This window comes from Salvelinus namaycush, chromosome 3 (assembly GCF_016432855.1).
Source record: "Salvelinus namaycush isolate Seneca chromosome 3, SaNama_1.0, whole genome shotgun sequence".
NCBI classification, from domain to species: Eukaryota; Metazoa; Chordata; class Actinopteri; order Salmoniformes; family Salmonidae; genus Salvelinus; species Salvelinus namaycush.
In genome coordinates this window covers 28,158,863-28,173,463 of record NC_052309.1, presented here as the reverse complement: position 1 = coordinate 28,173,463, position 14,601 = coordinate 28,158,863, and the positions used below count along the sequence as shown (strand labels likewise).

Sequence of the window (14,601 nt, the reverse complement as noted above, 5' to 3'; positions counted from 1 at the left end):
AACGCCCCAAATATTACCCATCACTGCGACCTGTATGCTCTCGTTGGCTGGCCCTCACTACATATCCGTCACCAAACCCACTGGCTCCAGGTCATCTACAAGTCTTTGCTAGGTAAAGCCCGGCCTTATCTCAGCTCACTGGTCACCATAGCAACACCCACCCGTAGCATGCGCTCCAACAGGTACAGTATATCTCACTGGTCATCCCCAAAGCCAACACTTCCTTTGTCCGCCTTTCCTTCCAGTTCTCTGCTGCCAATGATTGGAACGAATTGCAAAAATCTATGAAGCTGGAGTCTTATATCTCCTTCTCTAACTTGAAGCATCAGCTGTCAGAGCAGCTTACCGATCACCTGTACACAGCCAATCTGTAAATAGCACACCGAACTACCTCATCCCCATATTACTACTTACCCTCTTGCACTTTTGCACCCCAGTATCCCTACTTGCAGAGCATCATCTGCACATCTTTCACTCCAGTATTAATGCTATATTGTAATTATTTTCACCTCTATGGCCTTTATATTGCCAATATCCCTACTCTTCCACATTTTCACACACTGTACATAGATTTTTCTATTGCGTTATTGACTGTACATTTGTTTATGTGTAACTCTGTGTTGTTGTTTTTGTCGCACTGCTTTGCTTTATCTTGGCCAGGTCGCAGTTGTAAATGAGAACTTGTTCTCAACTGGCCTACATGGTTAAATAAAGGTGAAATAAAAAAATGTAAAATATATATATTTTTTAAATCATGCCAGTGTGATTGTGGGACTCAGAGATATCTGCACAACCAACATGCATGTGCAAGTGTTTGTAGGCTATATGTTATACCTCATTAGGTGGAAGCGGTTGGTGGAGTTTCGAGCTCTTGTTAGGAATTTATGGAAGTGATAAAATGTTTGTTCCCAGGGGAGGGGGTTTGGCAGCCATCACAGGCAGGCAGGCTGGGTGGAGACAGGGCAGGGAGTGACTCAGTCTGGGTAGTGACATGCCAGGGAGTGTAGGATCACAGTGACAACAGTAGCAGCTTTAGGCCACAAGTCACAGGCAGGTTGTGGGAAGTCTGGAAAATTACTGTATATCTAATTAAGTCACTACAAACTGTGATGAGATGACAAATGTACAACAACAAATCCAATCTATTCGCTTTTAAGAAAAAAATACGAGTTTGGTATTGTTCTCAACAGTTTGTTTCATATACAGTTTAAGTCGAAAGTTTACATACACCTTAGCCAAATACATTTAAACTCAGTTTTTCACAATTCCTGACATGTAATCCGAGTAAATATTCCCTGTCTTAGGTCAGTTAGGATCACCACTTTATTTTAAGAATGTGAAATGTCAGAATAATAGTAGAGAGAATGATTTATTTTGCTTTTATGTCTTTCATCACATTCCCAGTGGGTGAGAAGTTTACATACACTCAATTAGTATTTGGTAGCATTGCCTTTAAATTGTTTAACTTGGGTCAAACGTTTCGGGGAGCCTTCCACGAGCTTCCCACAATAAGTTGGGTGAATTTTGGCCCATTCCTCCTAACAGAGCTGGTGTAACTGAGTCAGGTTTGTAGGCCTCCTTGCTCACACATGCTTTTTCAGTTCTGCCCACACATTTTATATGGGATTGAGGTCAGGGCTTTGTGATGGCCACTCCAATACCTTAACTTTGTTGTCCTTAAGCCATTTTGCCACAACTTTGGAAGTATCGTTGGGATCATTGTCCATTCGGAAGACCCATTTGCGACCAAGCTTTAACTTCCTGACTGATGTCTTGAGATGTTGCTTCAATATATCCATAAACATTCCCTCCCTCATGATGCCATCTATTTTGTGAAGTGCACCAGTCCCTCCTGCAGCAAAGCATCCCCACAACATGATGCTGCCACCCCCGTGCTTCACGGTTGGGATGGTGTTCTTCGGCTTGCAAGCCTCCCCCTTTTTCCTCCAAACATAATGATGGTCATTATGGCCAAACAGTTCTATTTTTGTTTCATCAGACCAGAGGACATTTCTCCAAAAAGCACGATCTTTGTCCCCATGTGCAGTTGCAAACCGTAGTCTGGCTTTTTTATGGTGGTTTTGGAGCAGTGGCTTCTTCCTTGCTGAGCGGCCTTTCAGGTTATGTCGAGATAGGACTCATTTTACTGTGGATATTGATACGTTTTTTACCTGTTTCCTCCAGCATCTTCTGTTCTTCTGGGATTGATTTGCACTTTTCGCACCAAAGTACGTTAATCTCTAGGAGACAGAATGCTTCTCCTTCCTGAGCAGTATGACGGCTGCGTGGTCCCATGGTGTATATACTTGTGTACTATTGTTTGTACAGATGAACGTGGTACCTTCAGGCGTTTGGAAATTGCTCCCAAGGATGAACCAGACTTGTGGAGGTCTACAATTTTTTTTCTGAGGTCTTGGCTGATATCTTTTGATTTTCCCATGATGTCAAGCAAAGAGGCACTGAGTGTGAAGATAGGCCTTGAAATATATCCACAGGTACACCTCCAATTGACTCAAACGCTGTAAATTAGCCTATCAGAAGCGTCTAAAGCCATGACATAATGTTCTGGAATTTTCCAAGCTGTTTAAAGGCACAGTCAACTTAGTGTATGTGAACCTCTGACCCACTGGAATTGTGATACAGTGAATTATAAGTGAAATAATCTGTCTGTTAACAATTGTTGTAAAAATGACTTTTTAGATGTCCTAACCGACTCGCCAAAACTATAGTTTGTTAACAAGAAATTTGTGGAGTGGTTGAAAAATGAGTTTTAATGACTTCAACCTAAGTGTATGTAAACTTCCGACTTCAACTGTAAAATAATAATCCATTTAACAAAACAACGGCCATATAAGAAGCAGATTGTTCATGTACTCATCCCAAAGCCTATGTTGACAAAAAGGCATGCTCGGTTACATGGTGCTTGCCTAGTATCTCTGATTTCCCAGAAGCCTCAGTGCCTGTCTATGCAGCACACCACACTACACTCTTAGAAAAAGGGTTCCAAAAGGGTTCTTCGGCTGTCCCCATAAAAGGGTTCTTGAAAGGGTTCTCCTATGGGGACAGCCCATAGGAAAACCCTTTTTTCTAAGTGTGAAGCTCCTAAAAGATTGGTCAGAGCACAAAACTATTATAGCACCACAGACCCAAAGTGTAGTACAACATAAGAAACCTAAAAGATAAATGCATAGTGGAGCTCTGTCTATTCCAATACACAAACTTGATTTAAAAGCTCTGCTGACTAGGCTTTCAGAGGTTTTAGTTTAGAAAAATAGCACAATGGCCACCATTGTTAAGATGGAGACTGGTTCTTCTGGATCCTTCAAGCCATTCATTGATTGTTCTTTTTTGGTTTCAGTTTTTTTTCTAAAACTCAGAATGTTACACTGTAAAACAACCCTCATAAAAAATACCCTTCAAATAGGGATGAAAAAATCATCCCTAAAAACATAAATGGGCTCAGTATTTTTTCTACAAATTGATTAGGATCAGGGATATAGTGGTAAAACTCAAAGGTGGCTGAAGGCTGAACATTGGTTGAGAAGATAACCTAAACACTATCAATGACTAACATTCCCCCCTCTCCTCTCCTCTGTTTGCCTTGCAGTTTTCAGTGAAGATTTACGTTCCAGCTTATATTTTGTCAATGCATCTGTGCAAGAGGTAGTGTTTGCCAGCACCACAGGGACCTCGGTGCCCTGTCCCGCCGCGAGCGTGCCCCCCGCCTCGCTGCGCTGGTACCTGGCCACCGGAGAGGAGATCTACGATGTCCCCGGGATCCGCCATGTGCACCCAAATGGCACCCTCCAGATCTTCCACTTCAACCCCTCCAGCTTCAGCAACCTCATCCATGACAACACCTACTATTGCACAGCGGAGAACCCCTCAGGGAAAATCAGGAGCCAAGATGTCCATATTAAGGCTGGTGAGTTGTCTATCTAGTTGGTTTATGCCTATACTTTACAGTAGGGTTGTTTATTTATAGTATAGGGGCAATGCCAAGGGTGGGGCTGATTCCATTTCAGTTCAGTCAGTTTAAGAGATGACCTGAAGAAACTGAATTGACCATAGACCATAAAGATACAATATAATACTGTTCGATTTAGTCTTGTGCCCTGGACCATGTAGTGGTTAGTGGTCAGTGTGGTTCTGGAAATGAACTGTTGATTACAGAGGTGGGAGTTAGGGCTGCAGACAGTATGGCTGTGAAGAAGTTGACCAGAAGCTTGTTGGTCACTAAGTGGGGATATATTGCTTGGGTGACTAGTGACCACAAGCGAAACCTTTCAGCTGGAAATGTACAACGTGAACCACAGACATCACATTGGGTTGAGAGTGTGAGCAAAGCAGCGAATTAACCTTTCTAGTGCAGGCGTTCCGCTAGCGGAACCCCTCCACAACATTCCGCTGAAAAGGCAGCGCGGGAAATTCAAAAATATTTTTGGTGTCACGTTCCTGACCTGTTTTCTGTTGTTTTGTATGTGTTTAGTTGGTCAGGGCGTGAGTTGGGGTGGGTAATTGTCTATGTTGAACGTTTGTTGCTTGTCTGTGCACTTACGTTATTTAGCTTCACGGTGTTTTGTTGTTTTGTGTATAGTGTTCGTTTTGTGTTTTCTCTCTCTTCTCAATAAAAGAAGATGTATTTTCCACACGCTGCGCCTTGGTCCACTGTCTATCAAGAAGACGATCGTGACAGAACCACCCACCAAACAAGGATCAAGCAGCGTGGCAACGGGCAGCAGCGACAGCAGCAGCGGTACCAGGAGGAATGGTCATGGGAGCAAATATTTAACGGAGAAGGACCCTGGGCTAAGGTTGGAGAATATCGCCGCTCTCGGGAAGAGATGGAGGCAGCTAAAGCCCAGGAGCGGTGGTCTGAGGAGGCAGCACGGAAGCGGGGCTGGAAGCCCGTGAAGAAACCCCAAAAATTTCTTGGGGGGGGGCCTAAAGGGTAGTGTGGCGAGGGCAGGTAGGAAACCTGCGCCCACTTCCCATGCTTACCGTGGAGAGCAGGAGTACGGGCAGACACCGTGTTATGCGGAAGAGCGCACGGTGTCTCCTGTACGGGTGCATAGCCCGGTGCGGATTATTCCACCTCCCCGCACTGGGCGGGCTAGAGTGAGCATTGAGCCAAGTGCCATGAAGCCGGCTCTACATATCTGGCCTCCAGTACGTCTCCTCGGGCCGGTGTACATGGCACCAGCCTTACGCATGGTGTCCCCGGTTCGCCAACACAGCCCAGTGCGGGTTATTCCACCTCCCCGCACTGGACGGGCTACGGGGAGCATGCAACCAGGTAAGGTTGGGCAGGCTCAGTGCTCAAGGGAGCCAGTACGCCTGCACGGTCCGGTATATCCGGCGCTACCTTCCCGCCCCAGCCCAGTACCACCAGTGCCTACACCACGCACCAGGCTTCCAGTGCGTCTCCAGAGCCCTGGTCCTCCTCCACGCACTCTCCCTGTGGTGCGTGCCCTCAGCCCGGTACCTCCAGTTCCGGTACCACGCACCAGGCCTATAGTGCGCATCGAGAGTCCAGTGTGCCCTGTTCCTGCTCCCTGCACTAGCCTTGAGGTGCGTGTCTCCAGTCCGGTACCACCAGTTCCGGCACCACGCACCAGGCCTACTGTGCGCCTCAGCAGGTCAGAGTCGGCCGTCTGCCCAACGCCGCCTGTACTGCTCGTCTGCCCAGCGCCGTCTGAGCTGCCTGCACTGCTCGTCTGCCCAGCGCCGTCTGAGCTGCCTGCACTGCTCGTCTGCCCAGCGCCGTCTGAGCTGCCTGCACTGCTCGTCTGCCCAGCACCGTCTGAGCTGCCTGCACTGCTCGTCTGTGTCACGAATCCCGTTTCCTGAGTCGGTTTTTTGCCTGTGTTCTGTCCTGGAGTGTTTTTTCCGGCGTCCTGGAACGCACCCTGTCTGGTTGCCGGGCAATGTAGCCAGTTGGGAGTTCTGATTACCCGCACCTGTATCCCATCAGCTATCTGCACACCTGGTCCTGATCATCATCTCTCCTCTTCATAAGCCCGGACCTGACATCCATTCCCTGCCGGATCGTTAGCCATGAACAGTATGTTGTGCCATAGTATCAGCCTCAAGTTGGATAGAATTTGTTTTGTTGTTTTTTACGTATTGCTTGCCTTAAACTTACCTCCGTTTGTTTTGTCTTCAGTTACTCACCCGGATCATTTACCCCATTCCCGCCTGGTCGACGGAGGATTCCGCTACCCCATTGGATTCACCTATTTACTCCCATCAACTCACCACCGCTGCCCGCTACGCCACCTGGATATATCTACCCATTCACATTCACTTGTAAATAAATACTCACCTTCTTCCTACGCTCCTTGTCCTGGTCTGCTTCTGGGTTCGATTTTGAAAGAACGTGACAGAACGATCCGGCCAAGGATGAACCCAGCGGACCTGGACTCCGTTTGCCATGCCATTACCCAGCAGGGGAAGACATTGGGACAACACAAGACGGCGCTACAGGAGATAGCGGGTTCAATCCAGAACTTATCTGCTAGCTTGACACAAATCCAGGATCAGCTCAGTTTGCCGGCGATTCATTCACCACCTGTTTCACCCATCTCACCTGCCGTGTCTGGAGCGGTTTCCTTCCGTGAACCCAAGGTACCGACGCCTGATAAATATGAAGGGGATTTGGGAAGATGCCGTTCGTTTCTTATGCAGTGTGGGTTAGTGTTTGATCTGCAGCCCCATTCTTACGCCACTGACAAGGCTAGGATAGCCTTTGTTATTGAACTGCTGCGTGGAAGAGCTCTGGAATGGGCTTCAGCCGTTTGGGAACGACAGGGGACCTGCATGGCTTCATATCAGGAGTTCACGGGAGAGATGAGAAAGCTTTTTGACCATCCAGTCCGAGGTAAGGACGCAGCTAAACGTTTGTTCACTCTTCGCCAAGGAGCTCGCAGTGTGGCAGACTTTATGATCGAGTTCAGGACATTGGCTGTGGAGAGTGGTTGGAATGAGGAGTCACTACAAGCGGCTTTTTACAAGGGGTTGTCGGAGCAACTCAAGGACGAGCTGATATCCTATCCAGAGCCTAGTGACCTAGACAGCTTGGTCACTTTATCTATTCGGGTAGATAATAGAGTCCGAGAGAGAAGGAGGGAGAAGCAGTGGGGTCCATCCAATCAATCAGCAACTCGGGTACCATTCGGTTCAGGAAGTGAACCAGAACGTATTGATCGTTATTCCCCACACGGGATTAGTGGAGGGGTCTTGCCACCAGATTCTGAACCAATGCAAGTGGGGCGACACGGGCTAACTAAGGAGGAGCGCCAACGTAGACGTGAGACCAACAGCTGTTTCTACTGTGGTAGCTCGGGACATTACATCTCCGCTTGTCCACAGCGCCCGTTAAACTGCCCGGCTCGCTAGTTTCGGGAGGAATGTTAGCGAGCCAGTTTCAACCTCTCAAAGATCCTGTCAGACCCCGTTTTCCTGCGACCCTTATGAATAAGGATCAGAGCTTAGAGATGAACGCTTTTATCGATTCAGGTGCCGATGGCAGCTTTATTGATGCCGACTTGGTGGAACAGCTGGGGCTTTCCAAGGAGCAATTGCCGGAAGCCATTGAAGCAACCACTCTGAACGGCAGTAGTCTGGCACGGATCACTATGAGGACTGAACCGGTTAAGATGTTGGTGTCGGGGAATCATTCAGAGTTTATCTCCTTCTTCATTCTGTCCTCGCCCCATGTTCCTCTGGTTCTTGGTTACCCCTGGCTGAAGGAACACAATCCCTCGTTTGATTGGGTGACGGGTAAGGTAACTAGTTGGAGCATTGAGTGTCATGCTAACTGCCTTAGGACTGCCTGTTCTCCTGCTGTTTCCAGTCAGGTCAGTGACTCTGCTCCTCCTGATTTGTCCCTGGTTCCAGAAACATATCACGAGTTGGGTGAAGTATTCAGTAAACAGAAGGCTCTGTCCCTTCCTCCCCACCGACCTTATGACTGTGCGATTAATCTGTTTCCTGGAGCTGCCTTTCCCAAGGGACGGTTATACAGTATCTCTCGACCTGAACGTGAGGCCTTGGAGACCTACATCAAGGAGTCTCTAGCTGCAGGTCTCATTCGGCCCTCGTCATCACCTCTGGGAGCAGGATTTTTTTTTGTGAGCAAGAAGGATGGCTCTCTTCGACCGTGTATTGATTATCGGGGTTTGAATGATATTACGGTCAAGAACAAGTATCCCCTGCCCTTGATGAGCTCGGCTTTCGATTCCTTACAGGGTGCTACGGTTTTTACGAAGCTTGATTTACGTAATGCTTATCATTTGGTTCGGATCAAAGAGGGGGACGAGTGGTTGACTGGGTTCAATACTCCGATGGGACATTTTGAGTACCAGGTGATGCCGTTTGGACTGACCAACGCTCCTGCTGTGTTCCAAAGTATGGTGAATGACGTTCTGAGAGATATGATTGGTATTTTTGTGTTCGTTTACCTGGATGATATCCTCATCTTCTCGAAGGAGCTTTCTAGCCACGTTCAGCATGTCAAGCAGGTCCTGCAGCGGTTATTGGAGAACCGTCTGTTCGTCAAGGCTGAGAAGTGTGATTTTCACGCCCACACGACGTCCTTCCTCGGGTACATCATCTCCAGGGGAGAGATCAAGATGGACCAAGAGAAGGTTCGGGCGGTTCGGGATTGGGTCCAGCCCGGTACGAGATTGCAGCTCCAGAGATTCCTGGGGTTTGCGAACTTCTATCGGAGGTTTATCCGTGATTACAGCCGGGTGGCCGCCCCTTTAACTGCCCTGACGTCTTGCACCAGAAATTTCTGTTGGACTCCTGAGGCAGACCGAGCATTTCTGGACTTGAAGAGCCGATTCACCAACGCCCCGATTCTCTCTCAACCTGACACTTCCCGTCAGTTTGTTGTTGAGGTGGACGCGTCTGATGTGGGGGTGGGCGTCATCCTGTCCCAGCGTAGCTCCACTGACGGTAAACTCCATCCCTGCGCCTTCTACTCTTGTCGTCTTTCTCCAGCTGAAAGAAACTACGATGTGGGTAACCGGGAGCTTCTCGCTGTGAAGCTTGCCTTGGAGGAGTGGCGTCACTGGTTAGAGGGAGCGGAGCAACCGTTTGTGGTCTGGACTGACCACAAGAATCTGGCTTACGTGCAATCGGCTAAACGTCTCAACTCCCGTCAGGCCAGGTGGGCTTTGTTTTTTGGACGCTTCAATTTTTCCCTGACGTTCCGACCTGGGTCGAAGAACGGGAAGGCAGACGCCCTGTCCCGGATGTTCTCTAAGACGGAGGAGAGTGGGGCCAAGACTGAGACGATTCTTCCCCAGAATGTTGTCGTGGGGGCCGTTACATGGAGGATTGAGGAGGATGTGATGGCGGCCCTTCGGACGCAGCCCGGGCCCGGTAACGGTCCACCCGGTCGGTTGTTCGTGCCTGAGTCGGTCCGTTCTGCTGTCCTTCAGTGGTCCCACGCCAGCAAGATAGCTTGTCACCCTGGCGTTGCTCGGACTATGGCGCTACTGCGCAGACGATTTTGGTGGCCTGCTATGGGAGAGGATACCCGGAGGTTTGTTGCCGCTTGTCCTGTTTGTGCGCAGAATAAGAGTACCAATCGGCCCAGCTCTGGGCTTCTTCACCCTCTACCTATTCCCCGGCGACCTTGGTCGCATCTGGCCCTGGACTTTGTCACGGGGTTGCCCTCTTCTGTTGGTAACACGGTTATTCTGACCATTGTGGACAGATTCAGCAAGTTTGCTCACTTTGTCCCCCTCTCCAAGCTGCCTTCTGCCACTGAGACGTCCGAGATCCTGGTTAGGGAGGTTTTCAGGGTCCACGGGTTGCCCTGTGACATTGTTTCTGACCGTGGTCCTCAGTTTACCTCTGCTGTCTGGAGATCCTTCTGTTTGGCCATTGGAGCTACAGTCAGTCTCACTTCTGGATTTCACCCCCAATCTAATGGTCAGGCGGAGAGAGCCAACCAGAAGATGGAGTCCACGCTGCGCTGTCTTGTTTCCTCTGATCCCACCTCTTGGTCCTCTCAATTACCCTGGGTCGAGTATGCCCATAATACTCTCCCTTCATCTGCTACTGGGATGTCTCCCTTCCAGTGCCTGTACGGTTACCAACCTCCCTTGTTTCCTTCTCAGGAAAGGGATCTCTCGGTTCCCTCTGTCCAGACCCACATTCGTCGTTGCCACCGAACCTGGCATCGGGCCAGGAAGGCTCTCCTTAGAGTTTCTGACCGGTATCAGATCCAGGCGAATCGTCGCCGTATTCCTGCCCCCGCTTATACGGTCGGAGATAAGGTTTGGTTGGCTACACGGGATCTTCCTCTACGGACTGAGTCGAGGAAATTGTCACCGAAGTTCATTGGTCCGTTTGTAGTGGAGAGAATCATTAATCCTGTTGTGGTTCGACTCAAGTTGCCTGCAACACTTAGAGTACATCCCACCTTTCATGTCTCCTGCCTCAAGCCGGTTCACCTCAGTCCTCTGTTGCCTCCTCCTCCTCGTCCTCCTCCTCCTCGGATGATCGGAGGTGGTCCTGTCTACACGGTGCGCCGCATCATGGACTCCAGACGGCGGGGTCGAGGGTACCAGTATTTAGTGGATTGGGAAGGATATGGTCCTGAGGAGAGGAGTTGGATTCCTCGGCGTCAGATACTTGACGATGACCTGCTTCGTGACTTTTACCGCCTCCACCCTGGCGCTCCGGGTAGTCCGCCCGGTGGCGTTCGTCGGAGGGGGGGTACTGTCACGAATCCCGTTTCCTGAGTCGGTTTTTTGCCTGTGTTCTGTCCTGGAGTGTTTTTTCCGGCGTCCTGGAACGCACCCTGTCTGGTTGCCGGGCAATGTAGCCAGTTGGGAGTTCTGATTACCCGCACCTGTATCCCATCAGCTATCTGCACACCTGGTCCTGATCATCATCTCTCCTCTTCATAAGCCCGGACCTGACATCCATTCCCTGCCGGATCGTTAGCCATGAACAGTATGTTGTGCCATAGTATCAGCCTCAAGTTGGATAGAATTTGTTTTGTTGTTTTTTACGTATTGCTTGCCTTAAACTTACCTCCGTTTGTTTTGTCTTCAGTTACTCACCCGGATCATTTACCCCATTCCCGCCTGGTAGACGGAGGATTCCGCTACCCCATTGGATTCACCTATTTACTCCCATCAACTCACCACCGCTGCCCGCTACGCCACCTGGATATATCTACCCATTCACATTCACTTGTAAATAAATACTCACCTTCTTCCTACGCTCCTTGTCCTGGTCTGCTTCTGGGTTCGATTTTGAAAGAACGTGACAGTCTGCCCAGCGCCGTCTGAGCTGCCTGCACTGCTCGTCTGCCCAGCACCGTCTGATCTGCCTGCACTGCTCGTCTGCCCAGCACCGTCTGAGCTGCCTGTCTGCCCAGCGCCGTCTGAGCCATCCGTCTGCCCAGCGCCGTCTGAGCCATCCGTCTGCCCAGCGCCGTCTGAGCCATCCGTCTGCCCAGCGCCGTCTGAGCCATCCGTCTGTCCAGCGCCGTCTGAGCCATCCGTCTGCCCAGCGCCATCTGAGCCATCTGTCTGCCCAGCGCCATCTGAGCCATCCGTCTGCCACGAGCCATTAGAGCCGCCCGTCTGTCCCGAGCCATTAGAGCCGTCAGGAGTCAGGAGCTGCCAAAGCCGCCAGCCAGTCAGGAGCTGCCAGAGCCGCCAGCCAGTCAGGAGCTGCCAGAGCCGCCAGCCAGTCAGGAGCTGCCAGAGCCGCCAGCCAGTCAGGAGCTGCCAGAGCCGCCAGCCAGTCAGGAGCTGCCAGAGCTGCCCTACAGTCATGAGCTGCCCTACAGTCATGAGCTGCCCTCCAGTCATGAGCTGCCCTCCAGTCATGAGCTGCCCTCCAGTCATGAGCTGCCCTCCAGTCATGAGCTGCCCTACAGTCATGAGCTGCCACCCAGTCCGGAGCTGCCACTCAGTCCGGAGCTGCCACTCAGTCCGGAGCTGCCACTCAGTCCGGAGCTGCCATGAGTCCAGAGCTACCTCTCTGTCCTGAGCTACCTCTCTGTCCTGAGCTACCTCTCGGTCCTGAGTTGTCTCCTCTATTTAGGAGGGGCCTTGGTGAAGGTTCCTGGACCATGGTCGGGGGCGAGGGTCGCCACTCAGAGGACGCTAAGGAGGGGGACAAAGACAGTGGTGGAGTGGTGTCCTCGTCCACCGCCGGAGCCGCCACCGCGGACAGATGCCCACCCAGACCCTCCCCTTGAGTTTTAGGGGTGCACCCGGAGTTCGCACCTTGGGGGGGGGGTTCTGTCACGTTCCTGACCTGTTTTCTGTTGTTTTGTATGTGTTTAGTTGGTCAGGGCGTGAGTTGGGGTGGGTATTCTATGTTGTGTGTCTAGTTCGTCTGTTTCTGTGTTCAGCCTAATATGGTTCTCAATCAGAGACAGCTGTCAATCGTTGTCCCTGATTGAGAATCATATATAGGTGGCTTGTTTTGTGTTGGGGATTGTGGGTGGTTATTTCCTGTCTCTGTGTTTGTGTTCTGCACCAGCTAGGACTGTGACGGTATGTTCTTTTGTTATTTTGTATAGTGTATTGTTTTGTGTTGATTAAATTCATTATTGAAAATTACCACGCTGCGTATTGGTCCTCTGATCCTTTTCGCCTCTCCTCGTCTGAGGAGGAGGACGACTTAGACTGCCGTTACATTTGGGAAATATGTAACTTTCACACATTAACAAGTCCAATACAGCAAATGAAAGATAAACATCTTCTTAATCTACCCATCATGTCCGATTTCAAAAAGGCTTTACAGCGAAAGCACAACATATGATTATGTTAGTTCAGAGTCAAAAAAACACACAGCCATTTTTCCAGCCAAAGATAGGAGTCACAAAAAGCAGAAATATAGATAAAATTAATCACTAACCTTTGATGATCTTCATCAGATGACACTCATAGGACATCATGTTACACAATACATGTATGTTTTGTTCGATAATGTGCATATTTATATCCAAAAATCTCAGTTTACATTGGCGCGTTACGTGCAGTAATGTTTAGATTCCAAAACATCCGGTGTTTTTGCAGATAGCCACAGAAATCCCAGAAATCCTCATAATAAACATTGATAAAAGATACAAGTGTTATTCACAGAATTAAAGATAGACTTCTATCTTTTTTAATGCAACCGCTGTGTCAGATTTCAAAAAAACTTTACGGAAAAAGCATAATCTGAGTAGGGCGCTCAGAGCCCAATCCAGCCAAAGAAATAGTCACCATGTTGGAGTCAACAGAAGTTAGAAATAACATGATAAATATTCACTTCCCTTTGATGATCTTCATCAGAATGCACTCCCAGGAATCCCAGTTCGACAATAAATTACTGATTTGTTCCATAAAGTCCATCATTTATGTCCAAATAGCCACTAGTTGTTAGCGTGTTCAGCCCAGTAATCCATCTTCATGAGCACTGCGTCCAGACAAAATCTCGAAAAGTTCCGTTACAGGTCGTAGAAACATATCAAACGATGTATGGAATCAATCTTTAGGATGTTTTTAACATAAATCATCAATAATGTTCCAACCGGAGAAGTCCATTGTCTGCAGCAAAGCATTGGAACGAGAGCTAACTCTGTCGGAAGCGCGAGTCACGAGCATGAGACGCTCTGCCAGACCCATGACTCATTCAGCTCCCATTCCCCCCTCCTTTATAGCAGAAGCCTGAAACAAGTTTCTAAAGACGGTTGACATCTAGTGGAAGCCTTAGGAAGTGCAACTTAAACCCATAGACACTGTGTATTCGGTAGGCCAAGCTTTGAAAAACTACAAACCTCAGATTTCCCACTTCCTGGTTGGATTTTTCTCAGGTTTTCGCCTGCCATATGAGTTTTGTTATACTCACAGACATCATTCAAACCGTTTTAGAAACTTCAGAGTGTTTTGTGTCCAATACTACTAATAATATGCATATATTAGCATCTGGGAATAGAGTAGCAGGCAGTTTACTCTGGGCACGCATTTCATGCAAAAGTGAAAATGCTGCCCCCTATCCCGAACAGGTTTTAAGCAAAGGAACAAAATATATAGACTTACCAAATATTTTGCCAAAACAGGAAAATAAAAGTCAATTCATTCATCAGTGTCATTTCTTGTGTAATTTCTTATGTTTTTCAACAAGAACATTTGTCTGTATCCCCCCATCTCTTTCAGTTCTACGAGAGCCCTACACGGTCCGCGTGGAGGACCAGAAAGCCATGAGAGGCAATGTGGCGGTGTTCAAGTGCATTATCCCAGCCTCGGTGGAGGCCTACATCACTGTTGTGTCCTGGGAAAAAGACACAGTGTCAATCAACATCCAGAGTAAGTCTCTGCTCTCTAATCGCTACATTAATGTATACAGAGAAATGTATGTAAAAAAAACAACAACAAAAAAAAACAGTCTGGTAAATGAGTATCACACTGCAAGAAAGGAAGGTCATAGGTTTGAGATAGCGTTTTGATCCCAGGAATATGTGCATGTGCTATGCCCTGTCTGCAAGGCCTTGTGAGGTCAGGCTAGACTAGTAGACTAGTGCCCATGCCCCTTGTCCCTGTTCCAGCCATGCAACCAGCCTGTTGCGTTGTCTTG

At 48.9% G+C, this 14,601-nt stretch overlaps 1 protein-coding gene across 2 annotated transcripts in view; it reads left to right on the top strand.

Moving 5' to 3' along the window:
• Positions 1 to 3,612: 3,612 nt before the first annotated feature.
• The window catches only part of LOC120044311 (Down syndrome cell adhesion molecule homolog), a 120,915-nt gene continuing 109,926 nt past the window's right edge, over positions 3,613 to 14,601 (top strand). For both annotated transcript variants that reach the window (XM_038988926.1, XM_038988925.1), the window contains exons 1-2: positions 3,613 to 3,925; positions 14,184 to 14,333. In XM_038988926.1, the coding sequence (XP_038844854.1) occupies positions 14,228 to 14,333 (106 nt within the window). In that variant the 5' untranslated portion in view covers positions 3,613 to 3,925; positions 14,184 to 14,227. The remainder of the gene's footprint in view (positions 3,926 to 14,183; positions 14,334 to 14,601) is intronic.